The sequence below is a fragment of the Ranitomeya variabilis genome, chromosome 5, assembly GCF_051348905.1.
Source record: "Ranitomeya variabilis isolate aRanVar5 chromosome 5, aRanVar5.hap1, whole genome shotgun sequence".
Lineage (NCBI taxonomy): Eukaryota > Metazoa > Chordata > Amphibia > Anura > Dendrobatidae > Ranitomeya > Ranitomeya variabilis.
Window position 1 is genome coordinate 335,660,369 of NC_135236.1, and position 23,715 is coordinate 335,684,083.

Genomic DNA, 23,715 nt, shown 5'->3' on the forward strand with positions numbered 1-23,715 from the left:
TTACTCTTTTTCTTTGAATTTTGTTAATAAAATTTGTACGTTTATAATGAAACGGTTTATGTTCTAATTATCTATGGGGCATTATGCTCTCAGTTGATTTCTAGGATTATATGTATGAGGGAGTTTTGCCCCTCTTTTCTTCCCCGTTGAAGTGCAATGGGCACTTTCTGTAGAAGGGTTTGTCACATTTATGATGATATCCGCAAGGTCGGTTTTTGTTATAAAGTTATATCGCAAGTAGTAGCCTTTTTTAAAGCCGTATCCGAACCTTAGTGTTAAAAACTTGGCAATACAGGGGCGGGATTATGTGTGGTGATGTGGTGGGGCGGAGCTGCTGTGCAGGGGGCGGGAATAGCGAGATGACGACCTTTGACAGTCTTAGTGCAGGAATGAATGTGTCGCATGGATTTATGTCTTTTTACATCAACTAAGGAACTTGCCCCTCAGACCATATGGGGTCATCACAACAGAACCAGACCCCAAAGGACAATAAAACATTCCTTAGCTAAGAACTGGTCCAATATTTATGGACATAACTGTTTATCACTCATGGTAATTCTGCCTCTTTTCAACGGTCTTATCCATGTTTTTTTTTTCTGTGCTGTGTTGTGCAAAAATATGTGATTCTTCAGAATTTATTTTAGTCTTTGCCTGATGAAGAGACCTGTGTAGTCTCGAAAGCTTGCAATTTGTTACCATTTTTTCAGTTAGCCATTAAAAGGTATCAACCACTGAGGACTCTCAATTCTAAATATTTTTCTATCTGTATCTATCTATCTGTGTGTAATGGAGTGTGGGTTGGACAAATGTTAAAGGGAACCTGTCACCCCGTTTTTTCGGTATGAGATAAAAATACTGTTAAATAGGGCCTGAGCTGTGCATTACAATAGTGTAGTTTGTGGACCCCGATTCCCCACCTATGCTGCCGAAATACGTTACCAAAGTAGTAGTTTTCGCCTGTCAATCAGGCTGGTCAGGTCGGATGGGCGTGGTGTCTTCCCCCAGATCTTGCGTAGTTTTCCGTTGGTGGCGTAGTGGTGTGCGCATGTCCAAGGTCCCGAATCCTGCACAGGGGTGTGAAAATAGCAGCGATGTCCGTTATTCCATTGGTGGTCGGTGGGCGCGGCCATCTTGCTTTGGCCGCACGTGCGCAGAAGCGGCGCTCTGCTGGCCGCGGCTTCAGGAAAATGGCCGCGGGCATCCGCGCGTGCGCAGAAGGCTAGCGCGGCGGCAATTTTCGTGAAGCAGAGTTCGCATCTCGGCTTCACGAAAATGGCCGCCGCGATAGCCATCTGCGCACGCGCGGATGCCCGCGGCCATTTTCCTGAAGCCGCGGCCAGCAGAGCGCCGCTTCTGCGCACGCGCGGCCAAAGCAAGATGGCCGCGCCCACCGATCACCAATGGAATAACGGACATCGCTGCTATTTTCACACCCCTGTGCAGGATTCGGGACCTTGGACATGCGCACACCACTACGCCACCAACGGAAAACTACGCAAGATCTGGGGGAAGACACCACGCTCATCCGACCTGACCAGCCTGATTGACAGGCGAAAACGACTACTTTGGTAACGTATTTCGGCAGCATAGGTGGGGAATCGGGGTCCACAAACTACACTATTGTAATGCACAGCTCAGGCCCTATTTAACAGTATTTTTATCTCATACTGAAAAAACGAGGTGACAGGTTCCCTTTAAAGAGGAGGTTGGACAAGAAATGACATCACACATTTTTTTCAATAATAAATCTTTATTTAGCTTTCAAAAACGCATACAAATCCGAATGGAAAAAACGCATAAAAAAACGCAGCAAAAACGCACTTGCGTTTTCTGGCAAGAGAGTGAAGAATCTGCAAAGGAAATTCCACAGGCAAATCTACAACGTGTGCACATACCCTTGCTATTGTAGTGCCCATACATTATATTGTATGTAGGTCCATTATGCTGCATGAAGGGCTGTGTGGTCACAGTTGGGGGTTTTATGATTAGTCAGTTAATATAGCTTTGATATTGTCATTGGTCTTGGTCTTTGTTTACTTGTACTTGTCATCTGTACCTGTAGTTTGTTTTGGTATTCATCATGAATTTGGAGTCAAGGGAGTTGGCATGGAGGGGCCAAACTGAGGACATTTTTGGCCCTACTAGTATTGTACATACCACGGACATGACTGTCAATAGTTTATGTTCTGAAATCACTGATCTTCATAAATCACTAACAAAAACGTGGTTAAACATCAAGAGCCTAGAAGAGTATAACAAACTAGGCATCGTCCCCAGGGGCTTGAGAGTAAAAATTTTTCCAGCATGGGAGGCAGATAAAGATTTCAAGAGCACCTGGGAGGCTGGCCTTTTGAAATGCTCCTCTATCTTGATCAATCTGTTGATTGACCATGATCGTAAGCTTATGGGTAAACTGAAAGAAAGCATTAAGGATAAAGAGACACAGTTGAGTACCCTAGACGCACATAGTGTGGTTTTACCATTTCAGCTTAAGCTTAAAGAGGTAATTGAGACTTTGGAGAAGGATATTATACAAAAGAAAAAGAGGAAATTCCTTCGGGATAAAAGTGACTTTGACAACCAGCAGATCTTTAGATGGACACACCAAGGCAATGGTCGATTTAGGAAATTCAATGGCCCAGACCATCAGAGAAAGTCCTCCATTCCTGTGGGCATTGGTGACTCCTCTACCAGTGATTTTTTATCTTCAAGCGCAAGCGATCAAGGAAGCGCAATAGAAGAGGTCGCCGAAAACCAATCCAACATGAGGAAGAAAGGACGGAGGTATCGAGCATGGTCCCCAACCAACAGGAGACCATTGAGGCAGAGCAGGAGGAAGTAACCCTAAGGACATACACCAATGACACAGGTAACTTACAAATTGTGAATTTATCCGACTATGTTCTTACAGATGAAGAAAGGCGTGTCTTGGCATTGAGTTTATCTTTCTCCCCCATGAATAGGTTGGACAAATTTACCCTTATAAAAGATGTTTATCTATTTTGCAGAAAACTGGTCTTCAAACTCATATATCATCAGTCCTCCATTATGGACTCACTACCGCAGGACGAAAGGCAGGTCTTCAATGACCTTGTACAACTTTTGGAAGAAAATGAAGGTTCCGGGGATGGTCGGAGGCTTTGGCATTTGCCCTCACAAGCCACTCCATCGTTTTCTGTATCTCCAACTATACAAATCTTTTATGACATGGTAAGCCAGGATGTAGCCATACTTCAGCTTAACAAACACCAGGGTGAAAACCTGGGGACAAGAGAGAGACAAATTTTGACCAGGCTTAGAGCAAATCCGTCCTTTATCATAAAAGAGGCGGACAAGGGCGGGAATATAGTCCTCTGGCCCATTGATATGCATTTAAGAGAAGCCCGGCGTCAGCTTAGTGACACTCAGTGCTACCAAGTCTTACCTTCTGATCCCACAGGTATTTTCAAAAAGAAGCTGGATCGCCTTCTAACATCCGCCAAACTTAATAACATTCTGGACAACAGAGAATTCAAGTTTCTGACAACAGCGTCTCCGATTGTTCCCACCTTATACCTTCTTCCGAAGATTCACAAATCGATTCATGAACCACCCGGTAGGCCGATTGTGGCTGGTATTGGTAGTTTGTATGAGAGGCCTTGCATTTATTTAGATCATTTTTTGCAACCATTTGTCATCCATTTAGACTCTTACATTCAGGACACTTCCCATCTGATACGACAACTACAGGATTTGACAGTTCCAGAAAACACTATCTTAGTGACGATGGATGTCACGTCTCTGTATACATGCATCAGACATGCGCTGGGTATCGAGGCAGTTGCATTCTTCTTGAATCAACAGATTACAGGTGACCGTAGACACCATTCCTTTATTTTGGATCTTCTGTCCTTTGTTCTGTCAAACAGTTATTTTGTTTTTGATAGAGTATTTTACAAGCAAGTTGCTGGGACACCAATGGGCGCTCGCTGTGCACCCTCCTACGCCAACCTCTTCATGGGTTGGTGGGAGGAGACACAGGTGCGCCCTTTGCGGGACTTCGAAGCCAACGTCTTTCGTTGGTTTCGCTACATCGACGATTTGTTGGTCCTGTGGACGGGCTCTGAAGTTGATTGCAGGAACTTCATTTCCATGCTTAATGCTAATGAGTTTAACATATCTCTCACAGCTTCCTTATCCACGACGTCGGTGGATTTTCTGGACTTAAAGGTGATGAAGGTCGGCAACCAAATTCAAACAAAGATCTTTCGTAAGATGACAGCCACGAATAACCTTCTCCATTTCTCCAGTTTTCACCCTCAACATTTACGAAATAACCTTCCGAAAGGCCAATTTTTGAGGGTAAGATGCAACTGTAGTTTGGACTCAGATTTTCGAGAGGGGGCACATGATCTTACCACTCGGTTGTCAAAACGTGGATATCCAAAAAAGACTATAGCACGTGCCTTTGAGCACTCGCGACAAAGGGACAGACGGAGTCTTTTGGAACCTCAGGCCCATAAGAATATTCCAATGATAAACTTGATTATGGCATATAATAATCAATGGAGGGATGTGTACAACATCTTGGGTAGGCACTGGGGGATTTTGTTGAACGAGCCAAGGCTGCAGCCTTTTCTGTCAGAGAGTCCAAGGATCACTGCTAGGAGGGCCAGAAATTTCAAGGATGTTCTCACCACCAGCCATTTTAAAAGGCCCACTGTGAGCCTGGGGACAGGACAGAGGTTGAAGGGCTCTTTTCCGTGTGGAAATTGTAATGTGTGTCCATATATGACTGCCACTGACTCTTTAATCTTGACAATTTTCCCAGGAGAACTGAAGGCGAAAAAATACTTCCAACTGCAAGTCAAGAAATGTAATCTACATCTTGATTTGCCCATGCCCAAAGCTACACGTCGGTCAGACAACCCAAGAAGTAAGACGGAGAGCTCAACAGCACATGTCGAACATTGCCAATGCAAAGACAGACAGAGAGAAAGCCAAAACCATCTCATCCGTTGCATCCCACTTTTTGACACACCATAACGGCAGATATCAGAACATGCGGTTAATGGTGGTTGACCAGGTTTTGAGTAACATCCGTGGAGGGGATCTAACAAAGGAACTTCTGCGGCGAGAGTCACGCTGGATCTTCGATCTAAAGAGCATGTCACCAAATGGACTCAACGAGGAGCTTTTGTTTTCGGGCTTTTATGCCTGACCCATGGCTCCCGAGTCACCATGGGCTGGACTTTGTTTTTGATTTGGTGACCTGGTGCCTCTTGCTCTACAATGTTTATATATATGTGGCTCATATAGGTTTATTTTTTAGCGTCTCTGCATAAACAGTATTTCTTCTGTTTCCCTTACCTATACTGTTGTCTTCTATGCATATACGCCAGTAGGGCATGTATCACAGTACCACATGGCTACCTTCTTTTTCTCCCCTAGGCAAGCTCAATTGGGTGTTTATGTTCTGGCATCAAATTGTTGCCCCTCCACTATAGCTACCTCCACCACGGTTTGGTTTTGGACTGCCACAGGGCCATGTAATTCACGGTCTATTCTCTCCTATTTTTGGCCCCTTTGGTGTGCTTTTGTGAGAGGTTAACATTTTTACATCTACAGACTTTGGTATCTAGTCCTATTTTCCATTTCCTGTGGACTTGGCCGTCACAGATGCCCTGCGATTCTTGACTTCTGTCATATCCTGGTTTGTGGCACTATATGGCCCAGGCACGTTTTTCCTTAGCCTATGAGTTGCCCCTGAGTTACCACTCTGGAGGGGAGCCCCCCCTTTTTGGGCCCCCCTTTTTGATACCTTGGGGCCACTACATGCTGCAAGTCCGCTTCTATGTTTGCAATAGTCATACGGATATATGCACATCTATTGAGCAGTTCTCTACGTGTTTTGGTCTTACAAAAAACACCAGGTACGATACATGCATTGATCTTGCGCAGTACTGTTTCATTATTATACCTATTATTAAGTCTGGTTATCTTCGGACTGTGTACATACATATATTTTCAGCACCTTTTGGACTTTTATATAGTACTACCCGACATTACCGTACCTTTTCCCCAAATAAATATGTAGTTCAAAATATATCTGTATCTTTTATTAATTTTTTGTTTAATTATTATATGGTCTGCTTATCACTACCTTTGGGTTATGCATGCACCTCTAGTAGGATAGCGTGCGTTTCCTGCTTATATGTGTGTCGTCTAACTTATTTTAGATTGACGCAGTGTATTTGCACTCCATCATTCTGTCGAGCAAGGGCAGACCTCTTATTGGAGGGGATATCGTCCAAAGGTTTATTGCCCTTGACCACCAGTGGTAAAGATCTCACTGGGCTGTTTGGTGCTGACAGCGGGGGTGCACCTGTTTACCTTTCGGTCCTTTCGTTGACCTATTACAGGTATATCTCTGCAATATGTTCGTTTCCATTGCGCTTGCGCATATACCGTCATCAATACATTTTGATCTATCCATAATATACTTGAAAAGGGTTGGTATTAGTGCTGTTTATCATTATAATTTTTATGTTTACTATTACCATTTCTGTTTTGTATGGTATAATTCCTCCACACTGCCTTAGATTCTGCGCACAGGCGCATTTGTGTATCACTCTATTTGAACGAACTACGGGTTTGTCTCTGGAGTTTGGCTTTGTCTCAATCGCACATGCGCAGCTCGGATCAACAAATATAACTTTATGTGTAACGCCCCGAACAGGGCACTTAACAACATGGCCGCCGCCATCTCGCTCCTCGTGTTCTTCATCCGACGCTTCAACCAGGTGAATTTCATTAACTCCATTACAAAGATGTATATAACTGTGCACAGCGATTCTCACATTATGCCATTCTTTTCCCTGAGGAAGCCGCCATAGTCGCGGCGATACGCGTGGGTTCGCAACCCACATCCCTTCCCCTCTCCTCCATCATCTTTTTCTTCCTGATCTGTCTCCGCATGATTGGAATTTGCTATGCTTGTCTGGCATCTACAGGGCGTATGTATATATCTCCACTGAGGCACTGACTATTAATTGTTCAGGGGTTTACCATATGCCTGAAGCTATACCCCTTCCCTTGGCACATTTTTTAGCTAAGTGGTACTGTGATACTTAAGGGTTTGCACATATGCTTATTTGGTTCTCTTCCAGTCATGTGTTTAGAGTTTTAGAGTTTAATAGTGTTTATTCATACCTCTGGATCTAATAATCATTAGGTGTTCTCTTGTTTATAACACCTTAGATCAGGTTAATGCACTTTATATTTATTAATTGGAGAGAGCAGGGATGTGGTCTGTCATTTTCCCTATACTAGGAGATGACTTTTGTGCAGTTGTGTTGTATTTTTAAATGTTTTTAACCTTGTTTCTTGTGTGAATTGTATTTTGCTGTGCTATTTACCAATTAAAGTTCATTTTTTGAAACTCTTCTTATATATTTTTCTGTGGAGCTCCCAATTGTATGGACATGATCTTTTTCTCTTTTGTCACATTTGTCACAGTTGGGGGTTCACACTGTGTTGGGGTCACCATACTTTTCCGTGGTAGTTGAGAGGTGGGGTACAGTAAGGCCATGATACTGTGCGTGGAATTCACTGTTGGGGTATCTTAGTGCTTGTTTGGCACTTTGGCATACTTTATGAGTACTAAAAAATTGTGAGCTATGCTCTTCTATGACCTCACCAAACATATACTTTTTTTGGGGCTGGGCAATTAGAACTTTTGCTATGGGGCCCCATGATTTCTATGTACGCCCTTGCTCGGAGCACCACCTGACTGTGACCAATGAGGGGCAGGACCTCCTGAGCGCACACAGTAACCTCCTGAGCACAGTGACATCCTGAGCACACAATGACCTCCCGAGTGCACGCAGTGACCTCCTGAGCAGTGATCTCCTGAACGCAGTGATCTCCTGAGCAGTGATCTCCTGAACGCAGTGATCTCCTGAGCAGTGATCTCCTGAACGCAGTGACCTCCTGAGCAGTGATCTCCTGAACGCAGTGATCTCCTGAACAGTGATCTCCTGAACGCAGTGATCTCCTGAACGCAGTGATCTCCTGAGCAGTGATCTCCTGAACGCAGTGACCTCCTGAACGCAGTGATCTCCTGAGCAGTGATCTCCTGAACGCAGTGATCTCCTGAGCAGTGATCTCCTGAACGCAGTGATCTCCTGAGCAGTGATCTCCTGAATGCAGTGACCTCCTGAGCGCGCAGTGACCTCCTGAGCACTGGTGGACACAGACAGAAAGGGCCCCTGTGCAAGAACAACATACGGGCCCCTTCCAGACCAAAAACTCCTAAATATGCAACATTACACTTGCTTTGGAGGTAAAAATGGGCCCTCTTACCTCTTGGGCCCCTGTGCGAGCGCACAGGTTGTACCAATAATATGTCCGCCCCTGCTCCTGAGCGCACACAGTGGTCCCTGGCTCTCGAGATAGTAAAACAACAAGATGGCAACTACCCCTCAGCGACTGTATCAGTGAGTGGCGGGCAGGCCTGTGACGGTGCCAATATGCCATCATGACTGGCTGCATGTTTTGCCACAGACCATAACTATGTGGCACACTGCTATATTTAGCGGCAGCCCGTTTTCACCTCACACTTCCCGCGCCCCCTCGTCACCAGCACGTGCCTTGGACTCGCTCACGCGCGGCACCGATGAGGGGGGATGAGGAGGGATGTCATGTGCACACCGTGATTGGTACCCTCCTGTCATCTCTGCCGAGACATCCAGCATACGTTGCTGTGTTGGCCGCTCCCCTCCCAGCAGCTCCTGTGGTACCGTCTGCTCCTGACACATTCACATTGGGATGCAGCTCTGCAGCAGGTCGCAGTGACCGTTCTCGGTCTGCAGACAGGGCTAAGGTGTGTGCAGGAGAGGACTCTCCATGAGGCGCTGTGCCGCGCTCCAGCAGTCTCGCCCCATGCCGCCGCTGATGCTGCTGTGATTTGTCTCCTCGGTCAGCAGCGTCCCCCGCCGCGGCGTCCCCTTCTCTGGGAGTCCAGGATGCCAGACCCAAGCTTAGCGATGCTGTCCCCGCAGGAGGCGGCCAAGATCTACCACGCCAATTACATCCGCAACTCGCGGGCCATCGGGGTGCTGTGGGCGATCTTCACCATCTGCTTCGCCATCGTCAACATCGTGTGCTTCATCCAGCCCTACTGGATCGGAGACGGCGTGGACACCCCCCAGGCCGGCTATTTCGGACTATTCCACTATTGCATCGGTAGCGGCTTCTCCAAAGAGCTCACATGCACTGGCAGCTTCACCGATTTCTCCTCCATTCCCTCCGGAGCCTTTAAAGCCGCCTCCTTCTTCATCGGCCTGTCCATGACGCTCATCATCGGCTGCATCGTGTCCTTCGTCCTGTTCTTCTTCTGTAACACAGCCACGGTGTACAAGATCTGCGCCTGGATGCAGCTGTCATCAGGTGAGTGCGATCTGTGCACACATGGGGGGCTCTGCCACATGGGGGGCTCTGCCTGTGCCTCTCCTATGTCATTGGCACTTTACCCTCAGGAGGCTAGTGCACTTTTACAGGTGTAGTCTCAAGCTCATGAATGGGTAAACATTGAAAAGTGCTTGCAAAAACAAGCAACTTGTGATTTACACCATATTAAAAATCTGCTCTGTTATGAAGAACCAAGAGATTTTTCATTTGATAGTGTACAGCTCGTTACCTAGGTTACCGGCCACCCTGCAGTCTCAGAGTGGCAGATTACCTAGGCACAGAGTGTGCAGGGCAGGCCGACACTGTGCCTTAGGGCCTGTACACTCCACTCTGAAGCTAGCGGATCATTCGATCTAGCCTCAGTCCTGCACTTCTCTGGTGCTGCAGGGGCCAAGCTGTTACCTAGGTTACCGGCCACCCTGCAGTCTCAGAGTGGCAGATTACCTAGGCACAGAGTGTGCAGGGCAGGCCGACACTGTGCCTTAGGGCCTGTACACTCCACTCTGAAGCTAGCGGATCATTCGATCTAGCCTCAGTCCCCGCACTGCTCTGGTGCAGTAGAGGCCAAGCTCTCTGCTCGCAGCCTAGGAGAGGACAGTAATGACCAGCAGTGCGACCATGCACTTGTCAAAATTGTGAATCTTGAGGAGTGCACCACCCCCAGCAAAGCAGGAATACTGTGGCAACTAGACATCCCGTTGATCTTGACCCAGGGCTGTGGAGTTGGTAACCCAAACCACTAACTTCTCAATTTCCCTGACCCCACAGCTCTGGTCACTACTGAGCATGTGCATAAAGTGCAGCACAGATTCATCTCAGCTAACAGCCTAGATCCTTAGATCAGGAACAGAACAGACATTTATAGGACATTTCATAACTTTCCCAAATTCTTATGAAAACATTTACAGCACATCCTGCATTGCACTACTGTACCGAATTTATTATATATTCTAGGAGTCTGAGTCTGTCCATTTTATACCGACTCCACAGTCCTGCTTGACACAACCCCTTTAATTAACATATTCCATAATTGTAAGGATGCAGCCATTGTTCATTTTTGCATTTTGTTTTTCGTTTCCTCTTCCAGGAGCCATAACTTTTCTTTTATATGAAATAGCTGTATGAGAGCTTGTTCAATGGGAAGAGTTGTAGTTTTGAATGACACATTCACGTCACCATATAATGTACTGAAAAGCATAAAACAAAATTCAAAGTGAGATTAAATCAGCAGGGAAAAAAACCAATTCTACCATCGTTTTTTGGGGTTTAGTTTTTCGGATTTTATTGAATGGCAAAAATGACCTGGCAACACGATTCTTCAGGCCAGAATGATTACAGCTTTATCAACCCTGTATGTGTGTATATGGAGCGGCCCCCAAGCGCAGGGCAGCGGGGTACTCGGTACCGGGTCTCTCTCGGTTCTGGGGATGTCATGGTGGCCTGACCCGGTCCGCGTGGCCCTGCTAAGTGGCGCCCAATTAAAGATGTAGGTGACGGTGTAGGTCGCAGTAAATAACGAGTAAATATAGAAAAACTGACTGAACAGCCATCTAGTCTGAACTGGTGCATAACCAAAAAGTCTTACATAGCAAATAGATAATGGCTGCACTCAAGTTTATTGTGCTAAAGCAAGGAAATGTGCAATACATGAAATGTGAACAGCATAATGGCTTGTGAAATTTATGAAAAAACACATGAGATTTTTAGCACAAAATTTGGCCAAATATTGTGAGCCCATTCACCATTCATTGACGTTTGGTGAATGGGCTCACAATATTTGGCCAAATTTTGTGCTAAAAATCTCATGTGTTTTTTCATAAATTTCACAAGCCATTATGCTGTTCACATTTCATGTATTGCACATTTCCTTGCTTTAGCACAATAAACTTGAGTGCAGCCATTATCTATTTGCAGTAAATAACGAGGACACAGGGTTGCAGTCTCTTTACCTCTTTACTGAAGGCTTCGGCATCCACAATCCAGAGCACTGCTAACAGGGCTGGCTGAGACCGGCCGGTCCGAAGGCACATCCAGAGTTCCCTTTGCAGGTGGAAATCAGTAGCCTTCCTACTAGCGCCTGGGTGTTGTAGTACCTCCCTGCTGAGCACCACGGGATAGTCCTCACAACTGTCGTGTATGTTTCTGTTCTTTCTCTCCGTCCCCCAGATGATATGGATAGGACGCACCCATATGACGGGGTAGGCCTGGAGTTATTTTATAGGGACCCTAGAGACGCCCCTCTCCCACAATTACCTCCGTTGTCTTCATTAGGTGAAAAAGGTGAGACAGCCAACCTAGAGTTAACTGCCCTGCCGTTGGTTCAAAGTAATGCGTAGAGCCTATTACTTCCTCGGCGTTCCGGCCGCCGGCTACGCGCCTCAGTAGGATGTTGCCGATCTCGGGGCACGACTCCTCCTGGTTCTATCTCCTTTGTGCTGTGATCTCGTTTCTCACTTCTCCACAATATACTTTGCTTCGTGTCCTTTCTTAAGATGCCGCCGCAATGAGGTGCAGGCACGGCTCCGTAACGATCTGTCCTGTGCTAGGCCACTGTCAGGATCCCACCCCTGACAGGGACCCCCCTGGATCTTCCCAAGCAACGCTCCCTCTCACTAGATGTTACCTGGGCAAAACCCAGTCAGCTTCTCTCTAACTTCCTATCCAACCCCCAGTTTTACCAGAGTGTGAGGAGTGGCCTAATACATAGAACCTTTAGCTCCCCCTGGAGGCCAGACTGTGAAGTGTATTGGTGTCTGTGATACCTGGTCAGGTGAACTCCTTTAGTGCCATCAGACGTACCATCACTCCCCTTAGCGGCAGAGCGACAATACTGCAACGACCAGGACTCTGGGGCGCTGCATATATATATATTTTTTTTAGTAGCTTAATTTCTACACGCCATGGCCATTTTCCGTTTTTTGGTTTTTCTTTCTTCCCCTGTTTTCTGTCCTCATTTTTCTGCTGTATGAGGGCTTGTGAGGGTTTTTTTATTTACGATATGGAAATCTGAAGAGGCAATATAATTCACCAGGTCAGTACTAGTACGCACATATCAGACATGTAGAGTTTTTTTTTCATTTAAGTGATGAAAACAAATTCGGAAATTTGTAACAAAAAAAAAAGTTTCTTTTGTCGCCATTTTCCAATACGCTCCACATTTTATTTTTGGGGGGATATGGGGCTCTGTGAGGGCTTGGTTTTTTGCACCCTGATTTGACATTTTGACTGATTCCATGTTGGGGCATATACGATCTTTTGATCGCCTCTTGCTGCATTTTCTTCCGAGGTTGAGACAGCTGAAAAAACGCAATTCTGGCATTTCATTTTTGTTTTCATTATGCCATTTACCGATTGGATTAATTTACTTTATATTTTGATAGATTGGACTTTTAATATCACAGCGATATTACATATGTGTATTTAAAATAAATATTTAATTGTTTTATTTTTAATGGGCAAAAAGGGGTTGATTTGAACTTTTATGCTTTTTTTATTTTTTTCATATTTTTAAAACTTTTTTCTGTTTAATTTTTACTGTATTTATTAGTCACCTTAGGGGACTTGAAGCTGCGATCATCCAATCGCTTGTGTTATACATAGTAGCATATCATGGCTCTCACAGGAGTATCATAATGACAGGTACATGGTCTTCAGCTGACTCCCGGTTGCCATGGCAACCCATCGGTACCCCGTGATCACGTCACGGGCGCACCAATAGGAGCATGGAACGACGCATGCCTCTGTCGGCGGGTGCAAAATGTCGCTGTCAGAGATTGTAACTATGTAACAGCCACGGTTGGTGCTCCGATCCACCCGTTGTTGTTGGAGTCACATGATTGCTCATTAAATCAGCCATCTTGTAAAAGGAAAGAGCTCTCTTCAAAGTCAGGGAGCCAGCATATGACATACCGATACGTTAAATATTGGTAAGGGGTCAAAAAATTTTGTAAAAATGTTATGAAAAAAAATATTTTAGTTTGTGTTTCTGTTTTCCGAGACCCATATCTTTTTTTTATTTTATAGATGGAGAGAGTGAAGAATTGTTTGAGTACCGAGCGGTCAGTTTTAATAGTTAAATTTGGGGGTAGATACGACGCTTTGATTGCTTTTAATTGAATTTTGAGGGGAAGGTGCAGAAACAAAAAACTCAGAAATTTTGTAGTTTTCATTTTTTTTTTCTTAACCCCTTAATCCCATATGACGTACTATACCGTCGAGGTGGGGTGGGCCTTAATTCCCGGTGACGGTATAGTACGTCATACGCGATCGGCCGCGCTCACGGGGGGAGCGCGGCCGATCGCGGCCGGGTGTCGGCTGCATATCGCAGCTGACATCCGGCACTATGTGCCAGGAGCGGTCACGGACCGCCCCCGGCACATTAACCCCCGGCACACCGCGATCAAACATGATCGCGGTGTACCGGCGGTACAGGGAAGCATCGCGCAGGGAGGGGGCTCCCTGCGGGCTTCCCTGAGACGATCGGTACAAGGTGATGTACTCACCTCGTACCGAACGTCTTCTCCCTGCAGACCCCGGATCCAAAATGGCCGAGGGGCTGTATCCGGGTCCTGCAGGGAGCACTTCCGGGTCGGAGCAGGCTGCAGATGAAAGCTGCAGCCTGCTCCGATGAAAGTATGATCGCAGATCTGATAGAGTGCTGTGCACACTATCAGATCTGCGATCTGTGATGTCCCCCCCTGGGACAAAGTAAAAAAGTAAAAAAAAAAATTTCCACATGTGTAAAAAAAAAAAATAAATAATTCCTAAATAAATAATAATAAAAAAAAAAATATTATTCCCATAAATACATTTCTTTATCTAAAAAAACCAAACAAAAACAATAAAAGTACACATATTTAGTATCGCCGCGTCCGTAACGACCCAACCTATAAAACTGGCCCACTAGTTAACCCCTTCAGTAAACACCGTAAGAAAAAAAAAAAAAAAACGAGGCAAAAAACAACGCTTTATTACCATACCGCCGAACAAAAAGTGGAATAACACGCGATCAAAAAGACGGATATAAATAACCATGTTACCGCTGAAAACGTCATCTTGTCCTGCAAAAAACGAGCCGCCATACAGCATCATCAGCAAAAAAATAAAAAAGTTATAGTCCTCAGAATAAAGCGATGTCAAAATAATTATTTTTTCTATAAAATAGTTTTTATCGTATAAAAGCGTCAAAACATAAAAAAATGATATAAATGAGGTATCGCTGTAATCGTACTGACCCGACGAATAAAACTGCTTTATCAATTTTACCAAGCGCAGAACGGTATAAACGCCTCTCCCAAAAGAAATTCATGAATAGCTGGTTTTTGGTTATTCTGCCTCACAAAAATCGGAATAAAAAGTGATAAAAAATGGTCACGTGTCCGAAAATGTTACCAATAAAAACGTCAACTCGTCCCGCAAAAAACAAGACCTCACATGACTCTGTGGACCAAAATGTGGAAAAATTATAGGTCTCAAAATGTGGAGATGTCTTTTAGTCTGGTTTCACACTTGCGTTTTTATCTGCATGCGTTTTTTAAAAAAACCGCATGTGTGAAAAATGCATGTAAACGCGGTAAAACGCATGCGTTTTTATAGAAAAACACAAGAAAACAAGAAAAAAACAAAAAACCCTAACCCTACCCCTAACCCTACCCCTAACCTGAAATACGTGGCACTGAAATACGTGGCACTGAAATATACGTTTATATACGTATATACGTATATAAGTGCCACGATATTTCAGTGGCCACGTATATAAGTGCCACGTATATAAGTGCCACGTATATAAGTGCCACGTATATAAGTGCCACGTATTTAAGTGCCACGTATTTAAGTGCCACGTATTTAAGTGCCACGTATTTAAGTGCCACGTATTTACGTGCCACGTATTTACGTGCCACGTATTTTTCAGTGCCTGAAATACGTGGCACTGAAATACGTGGCACTGAAATATCGTGGCACTGAAATATCGTGGCACTGAAATATCGTGGCACTGAAATATCGTGGCACTGAAGTATTTACGTGCCACGTATTTTTCAGTGCCTGAAATACGTGGCACTGAAATACGTGGCACTGAAATACGTGGCACTGAAATACGTGGCACTGAAATACGTGGCACTGAAATATTGTGGCACTGAAATATCGTGGCACTTAAATACGTGGCACTTAAATACGTGGCACTTAAATACGTGGCACTTATATACGTGGCACTTATATACGTGGCACTTATATACGTGGCACTTATGACTGTCAGAAAATGTTCAGTAAACAGTTAGGGGTAGGGTTTCAGGTAGAATTGGGGAGTTTCCACTGTTCAGGCACATCAGGGGCTCTCCAAACGCGACATGGCGTCCAATCTCAATTCCAGCCAATTCTGCGTTGAAAAAGTAAAACAGTGCTCCTTCCCTTCCGAGCTCTCCCGTGCGTCCAAAAAGGGGTTTACCCCAACATATGGGGTATCAGCGTACTAGGGACAAATTGAACAACAACTTCTGGGGTCCAAGTTCTCTTGTTATCCTTGGGAAAATAAAAATTTGGGGGGCTAAAAATCATTTTTGTGGGAAAAAAAATATGTTTTATTTTCACGGCTCTGCGTTGTAAACTGTAGTGAAACACTTGGGGGTTCAAAGTTCTCACAACACATCTAGATAAGTTCCTTGGGAGGTCTAGTTTCCAATATGGGGTCACTTGTGGGGGGTTTGTACTATTTGGGTACATCAGGGGCTCTGCAAATGCAACGTGACGCCTGCAGACCAATCCATTTAAGTCTGCATTCCAAATGGCGCTCCTTCCCTTCCGAGCTCTGTCATGCGCCCAAACAGTGGTTCCCCCCCACATAGGGGGTATCAGCGTACTCAGGACAAATTGGACAACAACTTTTAGGGTCCAATTTATCCTGATACCCTTGTGAAAATACAAAACTGGGGGCTAAATTTCATTTTTGTGAAAAAAAAAATAATTTTTATTTTCACGGCTCTGCGTTATAAACTGTAGTGAAACACTTGGGGGTTCAAAGCTCTCAAAACACATCTAGATAAGTTCCTTAGGGGGTCTACTTTCCAAAATGGTGTCACTTGTGGGGGGGTTTAATGTTTAGGCACATCAGGGGCTCTCCAAACGCAACATGGCATCCCATCTTAATTCCAGTCAATTTTGCATTGAAAAGTAAAATAGCGCTTCTTCCCTTCTGAGCTCTGCTATGCGCCCAAACAATGGTTTACACCCACATATGGGGTATCGTCGTACTCAGGACAAATTGCACAACAACTTTTGTGGTCTAATTTCTTCTCTTACCCTTGGGGAAATAAAAAAATGGGGGTGAAAAGATCATTTTTGTGAAAAAATATGATTTTTTATTTTTACGGCTCTGCATTATAAACTTCTGTGAAGCACTTGTTGGGTCAAAGTGCTCAACACACATCTAGATAAGTTCCTTAAGGGGTCTACTTTCCAAAATGGTGTCACTCGTGGGGGGTTTCAATGTTTAGGCACATTAGGGGCTCTCCAAACGCAACATGGCGTCCCATCTCAATTTAAGTCAATTTTGCATTGAAAAGTCAAATGGCGCTCCTTCCCTTCTGAGCTCTGCCCTGCGCCCAAACAATGGTTTACACCCACATATGGGGTATCAGTGTACTCAGGACAAATTGCACAACAATTTTTGGGGTCCAATTTCTTCTCTTACCCTTGGGAAAATAAAAAATTGGGGGTGAAAAGATCATTTTTGTGAAAAAATATGATTTTTTATTTTTACGGCTCTGCATTATAAACTTCTGTAAAGCACTTGTTGGGTCAAAGTGCTCACCACACATCTAGATAAGTTCCTTAGGGGGTCTACTTTCCAAAATGGTGTCACTTGTGGGGGGTTTCAATGTTTAGGCACATCAGGGGCTCTCCAAATGCAACATGGCGTCCCATCTCAATTCCAGTCAATTTTGCATTGAAAAGTCAAATGGCGCTCCTTTGCTTCCAAGCTCTGCCATGCGCCCAAACTGTGGTTTACCCCCACATATGGGGTATCAGCGTACTCAGGACAAATTGTACAACAACTTTTGGGGTCTATTGTCTCCTGTTACCCTTGGTAAAATAAAACAAATTGGAGCTGAAATAAATTTTGTGTGAAAAAAAGTTAAATGTTCATTTTTATTTAAACATTCCAAAAATTCCTGTGAAACACCTGAAGGGTTAATAAACTTCTTGAAAGTGGTTTTGAGCACCTTGAGGGGTGCAGTTTTTAGAATGGTGTCACACTTGGGTATTTTCTATCATATAGACCCGTCAAAATGACTTCAAATGAGATGTGGTCCCTAAAAAAAAATGGTGTTGTAAAAATGAGAAATTGCTGGTCAACTTTTAATCCTTATAACTCCGTCACAAAAAAACATTTTGGTTCCAAAATTGTGCTGATGTAAAGTAGACATGTGGGAAATGTTATTTATTAATTATTTTGTGTGACATATGTCTGTGATTTAAGGGCATAAAAATTCAAAGTTGGAAAATTGCGAAATTTTCAAAATTTTCGCCAAATATTCGTTTTTTTCACAAATAAACGCAAGTTATATCGAAGAAATTTTACCACTAACATGAAGTACAATATGTCACGAGAAAACAATGTCAGAATCGCCAAGATCCGTTGAAGCGTTCCAGAGTTATAACCTCATAAAGGGACAGTGGTCAGAATTGTAAAAATTGGCCCGGTCATTAACGTGCAAACCACCCTCGGGGCTTAAGGGGTTAAAAACGTTTACTGTTTGGTTTAAATTCTATTTTAATTTCATAGCTCAGACTTTAATGCTGCACTATCTATTTTGCGTATTTTATATTTTTATTTTTAACTGGGAAAGTACGGTCATTAGGATTGTTATTTTTTTTTATTTTATTTTTTTATTTCACTCCATTTTTTAGTCTACATAGGGGACTTAATCCCACAATCCTTAGGTCCCTTGTTCTATTTACTGTAATACTTCGGCACTGAAGCATGCAGGAATGTCAATCTTTTATGAAGCCCAGCCTGTATCATGGCTTCAAAGGAGTGCCAACATGGGAACGACAGAAGCCTTCAATAACAAATCAGCACCTTACTAATCATGTTGCAGAGAGTGTAAGGGGCGGGCGATGGGTGCCCAAACAGGTGCAACAGCTGGATGAAGTGACTTAATCTGTTACCCCCCTGGACACTTTTAAGCTATTACTATGGGCATACAGTTAATAGAATGGTTAAAATAGTCCTACCTGTATGCTTCATAGCTGCGTCTAGTACGGGGCGTGCGGTGTCTGGAAGAAATCTCGGCCTATTGACTTCATTATAATACCACCCCCCATCCAGAACTGCGTGAGCGCAGGGAGCAGGTGCGAGATTACGGCACCACAACTGCACATCACAGGACAATGTGACGTGCATGGGAGGAGGGTAGTATTAGGCTAAGTGCACACGTTGCAGAATTGCCGCGGAAATTTCCACGGCAATTCTGCAGCTCCTGCCGCGGGTATATCGCATGCGGAATTGGCATGCATATTCCCGCAGAAAACTAGCGTTTTGCAAGCATAATTAGCTTGCAGAATGCTAGCGTTTTCCAAGCGATCTATAGCATCGCTTGGAAAACTGATTGCCAGGTTGGTCACACTTGCCAAACCTAGTGTTTGACAAGTGTGACCAACTTTTTACTATTGATGCTGCCTATGCATCATCAATAGTAAAAGATAGAATGTTAAAAAAAAATGGTTATACTCACCTGCAGACAGCTGATCTCAGCGGCTTCCGTTCCTATAGATGGTGTGTGTGCAGGACCTTCGATGACGTCGCGGTCACGTGACCGGGACGTCATCGCGGTCATGTGACCGCGATGTCATCGCAGGTCCTTCACACACACCATCTATAGGAACGGAAGCGGCCACGTGCAGCGCTGAGAGGCGGGAAGGCTCCGGGGCCATCAGAGGGTGAGTATATCAAGATCTTTTATTTTAATTCTTTTTTTTTTAACAATTATGTGGTGCCCAGTCCGTGGAGGAGAGTCTCCTCTCCTCCACCCTGGGTGCCAACCGCACATAATCTGCTTACTTCCCGCATGGTGGGCATAGCCCCATGCGGGAAGTAAGCAGATCAATGCATTCCTATGTGTGCGGAATCCCCGCGATTCCGCAAATTTAATGAACATGCTGCATTTTTTTCTGGAATGCGATTCCGCTCAGGAAAAAAATGCAGCATGTGCACAAAAAATGCGGATTGCATTCTATTAAATAGGATGTTAATGAGAGCGTTTTTTCACGGTTTTATAGCGTTTTTATAGCGAAAAACCGTGAAAAAAACGCGAAAAATGTGCTACGTGTGCACACAGCCTTATAATGAAATCAAGAGGCTGAGATTTCTTACAGACACCGCACGCCCCGGAGCCTAGAAGAAATTATTAACATAAAACATTAAAACTCTGTTTCTCCACAACTACTGTACACTGCAGCTATGAGGCATACAGGTAAGACTATTTTAACCAGTCTAGTAACTGTATGCCCATAGTAATAGCTTAAAATTGTCCAGGGGGGTGACAGATTCCATTTAAATGCAGCTGTTTGATTGACACCAACATTTAAGGGGAAAAACTTATGCTATAGGAACTAACTCTGCTTGCTGCTTGGAAGCAGATGCTGGCTCTTTAACACAGCCAACACCTACTCTGTGTGTCCGTCATTGGACGTTAAGGGGTTAAGCGGATGATAACTCTTAATGACATTGGCTGTATGTTTGGGGTCATTGTTCTGTTGCAGAATAAATATGGAGCCAATCTGATGGTATTGCACATTGGATATGTATTTGCCTGTATTTCTCATAATTGAGGACAACATTAATTGTGACAAAATCTCCAACTCAAATTGAAGAAATTTGCCTCTAAACTTGCAAGGAGCCTCCGTCATGCTTCACTGTTGCCTGCAGATGCTCATTATTGTAGCGCTCGCCAGCAAAGAACCTGCTTTTTCTTTAGTGGCAGCTTATTCCCCTCCTCACATAAATGCTTGATTTTTGGATTTCTTCTACCTACCTATCTAGTGTTTTGGAAACCCCTTTCCAGGGAGAGAGAATTTGGGGAGAGATTCAAGGGATCTCCAGATCTGAGGTCGCTGGTCAAATTAAGGAGCAAAGTATCAGCAACTAGAGCATACACAGAAGTCTCAGTCAGTCTACAAAGCCCTTCTATTCCGTACACAAAAGCAGGGTTTTTTATTTTACTCAAAGAAAAAGGGAAGTTTCAGTACCTTATCAAAAAAACACTTGTAAGTTCACAGTATAAAAGGGAATTGGTCTGCAGGTTTTTGCTATGTAACCTGAAGACAGCATGCAGTAGAGGTTAAAACACGGATTTCAGCGATGCCTTTTATCAACCTCTGTGGTTTTGTTTACCTGCAATTATTGTTTTAGCGACAGTAGATTATCATTGCTGTGGCTCAGTTGTGCGAGCCTCCTGGCACGACTCCACCCCTCCTATCATCAGCAGCTCACTGTCTATGGACATTGTAAATGGAGAGCCTGGTGTGGGCGGGGTTAGCTTTCTCAGCTCAGCTTCATTTCTAAATCTAAGCTCACTGATTGTGTCAGAATGGCTGCACTCAGTAATCTAAGTGCTACATTGTTGGATTAAGCTTCTCTTTGCCTACATTAGGGTGCTCTTTGATGAGGTAGCAGAAACCTGGTGACAGATTTCCTTTAAGGCTGGAATCGCACTAGCGAGGAATACAGATGAGTGCTATGCGAGAAAAAATCACATAGCACTCGGACCACTGTTAATCTATGGGACAGCTCCCATCACCGTTTTTTTTCTTGGCCATATTATACGTGCTATTGAAATCGCAGCATGCTGCGATTTGCTGCACCTATCGGCTGTGACTCACCAATACAAGTCAATGGATGTGAGAAAAAAAAATCGCACAGTACTCGCACCATGTGAGCGCTGTCCAATTTTTATGCACCTGTGTTCCTTGAAAAGCCAGCAATTCATATGCGGCTACTGTAAAGTCACACTGACAGGTTATAATAGAAAAGATATATACACGTAGAATAGATGTGTGTGTGTGTATATATATATATATATATATATATATATATATATATATATATATATACACTGTATATATATATATATATATATATACACTGTATATATATATATATATATATATACACTGTATATATATATATATATATATATATATATATATATATACACTGTATATATGTCAGTGACACACATACCGTATTTTTTATGTTAAATGGGGGTCTGTTTTATAATGCCAGTGTCCGTCTTACAAATCATATATATGTCCCTCATCCTGGTATCTATATAGCCCCCATCCTGGCACATGCGCCCCCCCCCCCCCCCGTGCTGGTACATTGCCCCCCTGTACTGGCACATTCTCCCTGTGCTGCTGGCACATTGCCCACCTGTGCTGCTGGCAGACTGCCCCCTTGTGCTGGCACATTGCCCCCTCTGGCACATGGCCCTCTGGTGCTGGTACACTGCCCCCTGTGCTGGTACATTGCCCCCCTGTGCTGCTGGTGCATTGGCACATGCCCCCTTGTGCTGGCACATAGCCCCCCATCCCATCCTGAATATGCCCCTCCCCCGGCCACTATATGAGCCCCTTCTGGCATGCACATGGCCCCCTGGTCACGATATGCCCCCCTGCTGGCATGCACATGGCCCCCCTCTCACTATATGCCCCCCTGCTGGCATGCATATGATAAAATAACAAACCCTTAACTCACCTTCCGATGATTGCTCTGTGCTCCCAGCTCCTCGGTTGTGCTTCCTGTTTCCTAGGCATCTGATCATGTGACCTGGGCACTCAGTGATGACATCGCATGATCGGATGTCAGCACATACAGGAAGAGCCAGGGGGAGCTGGGAGCACGGAGCCATCATCGGAAGGTGAGCACTTCACCTTCATATTAAACGGTGCAGGTTCAGTTGAGAGGAAGCTCTTGGAAGCTTTCCAGATTTCTGCACAACACAACTGATGGTCCCAACCCCATTTATAAGGCAAGAAATCCCACTTATTAAACCTGACAGGGCACACCTGTGAAGTGAAAACCATTTCCGGTGACTACCTCTTGAAGTTCATCAAGAGAATGCCAAGAGTGTGCAAAGCAGTCATCAAAGCAAAAGGTGGCTACTTTGAAGAACCTAGAATATAAGACATAATTTCAGTTGTTTCACACTTTTTTGTTAAGTATATAATTCCACATGTGTTAATTCATAGTTTTGATGCCTTCAGTGTGAATGTACAATTTTCATAGTCATGAAAATACGAAAAAATCTTTAAATGAGAAGGTGTGTCCAAACTTTTGGTCTGTACTGTATGTATGTATATATATATATATATATATATATATATATATATATATATATATATATACAGTCATATGAAAAAGTTTGGGCACCCCTATTAATCTTAAAGGGAACCTATCACCCCGTTTTTTAAAGATTAGATAAAAATAGTGTGAAATAGGGGCAGAGCTGGGCTTTACATTAGTGCCTCTTTGGTGCCTTTACACCCCCGTTAGGCTGCCGAAATACCTTAGTGAAGTGTCCGTTTTGTCCTGTCACTCAAGCTGGTCAGGTCGGATGGGCGTGGTCACAGCGCTGTTTGTCCCCCAGGATCCTGCTCATCATTACGTTGGTGGCGTAGTGGTGTGCGCATGTCCAGCAGATGAATCCACTGCCCAGGAGATGAATAACGGCGCGGTCTTCGCTATTCAGCCGTTTACCGGTGGGCGCGGCCATCTTTCCTGTGGCCGCGCCTGCGCAGATGGAGCGCTCTGCTGCCCGGGGCTTCAGGAAAATGGCCGCCGCGATCTCCATCTGCGCACGCGCGGAATCCCGCGGCCATTTTCCTGAAGCCCCGGGCAGCAGAGCGCTCCATCTGCGCAGGCGCGGCCACAGGAAAGATGGCCGCGCCCACCGGTAAACGGCTGAATAGCGAAGACCGCGCCGTTATTCATCTCCTGGGCAGTGGATTCATCTGCTGGACATGCGCACACCACTACGCCACCAACGTAATGATGAGCAGGATCCTGGGGGACAAACAGCGCTGTGACCACGCCCATCCGACCTGACCAGCTTGAGTGACAGGACAAAACGGACACTTCACTAAGGTATTTCGGCAGCCTAACGGGGGTGTAAAGGCACCAAAGAGGCACTAATGTAAAGCCCAGCTCTGCCCCTATTTCACACTATTTTTATCTAATCTTTAAAAAACGGGGTGATAGGTTCCCTTTAA

The 23,715-nt window shown here is 44.5% G+C and overlaps 1 protein-coding gene across 3 annotated transcripts in view; it reads left to right on the top strand.

Moving 5' to 3' along the window:
* Positions 1 to 8,639: 8,639 nt before the first annotated feature.
* LHFPL3 (LHFPL tetraspan subfamily member 3) overlaps positions 8,640 to 23,715 on the top strand; it is a 98,474-nt gene continuing 83,398 nt past the window's right edge. Inside the window, exon 1 of one of the 3 annotated variants that reach the window (XM_077264744.1) lies at positions 8,640 to 9,429. In XM_077264744.1, coding sequence (XP_077120859.1) covers positions 9,006 to 9,429 — 424 coding nt within the window. In that variant the 5' untranslated portion in view covers positions 8,640 to 9,005. The remainder of the gene's footprint in view (positions 9,430 to 23,715) is intronic. The other 2 variants (XM_077264745.1, XM_077264743.1) reach the window with 2 other exon arrangements.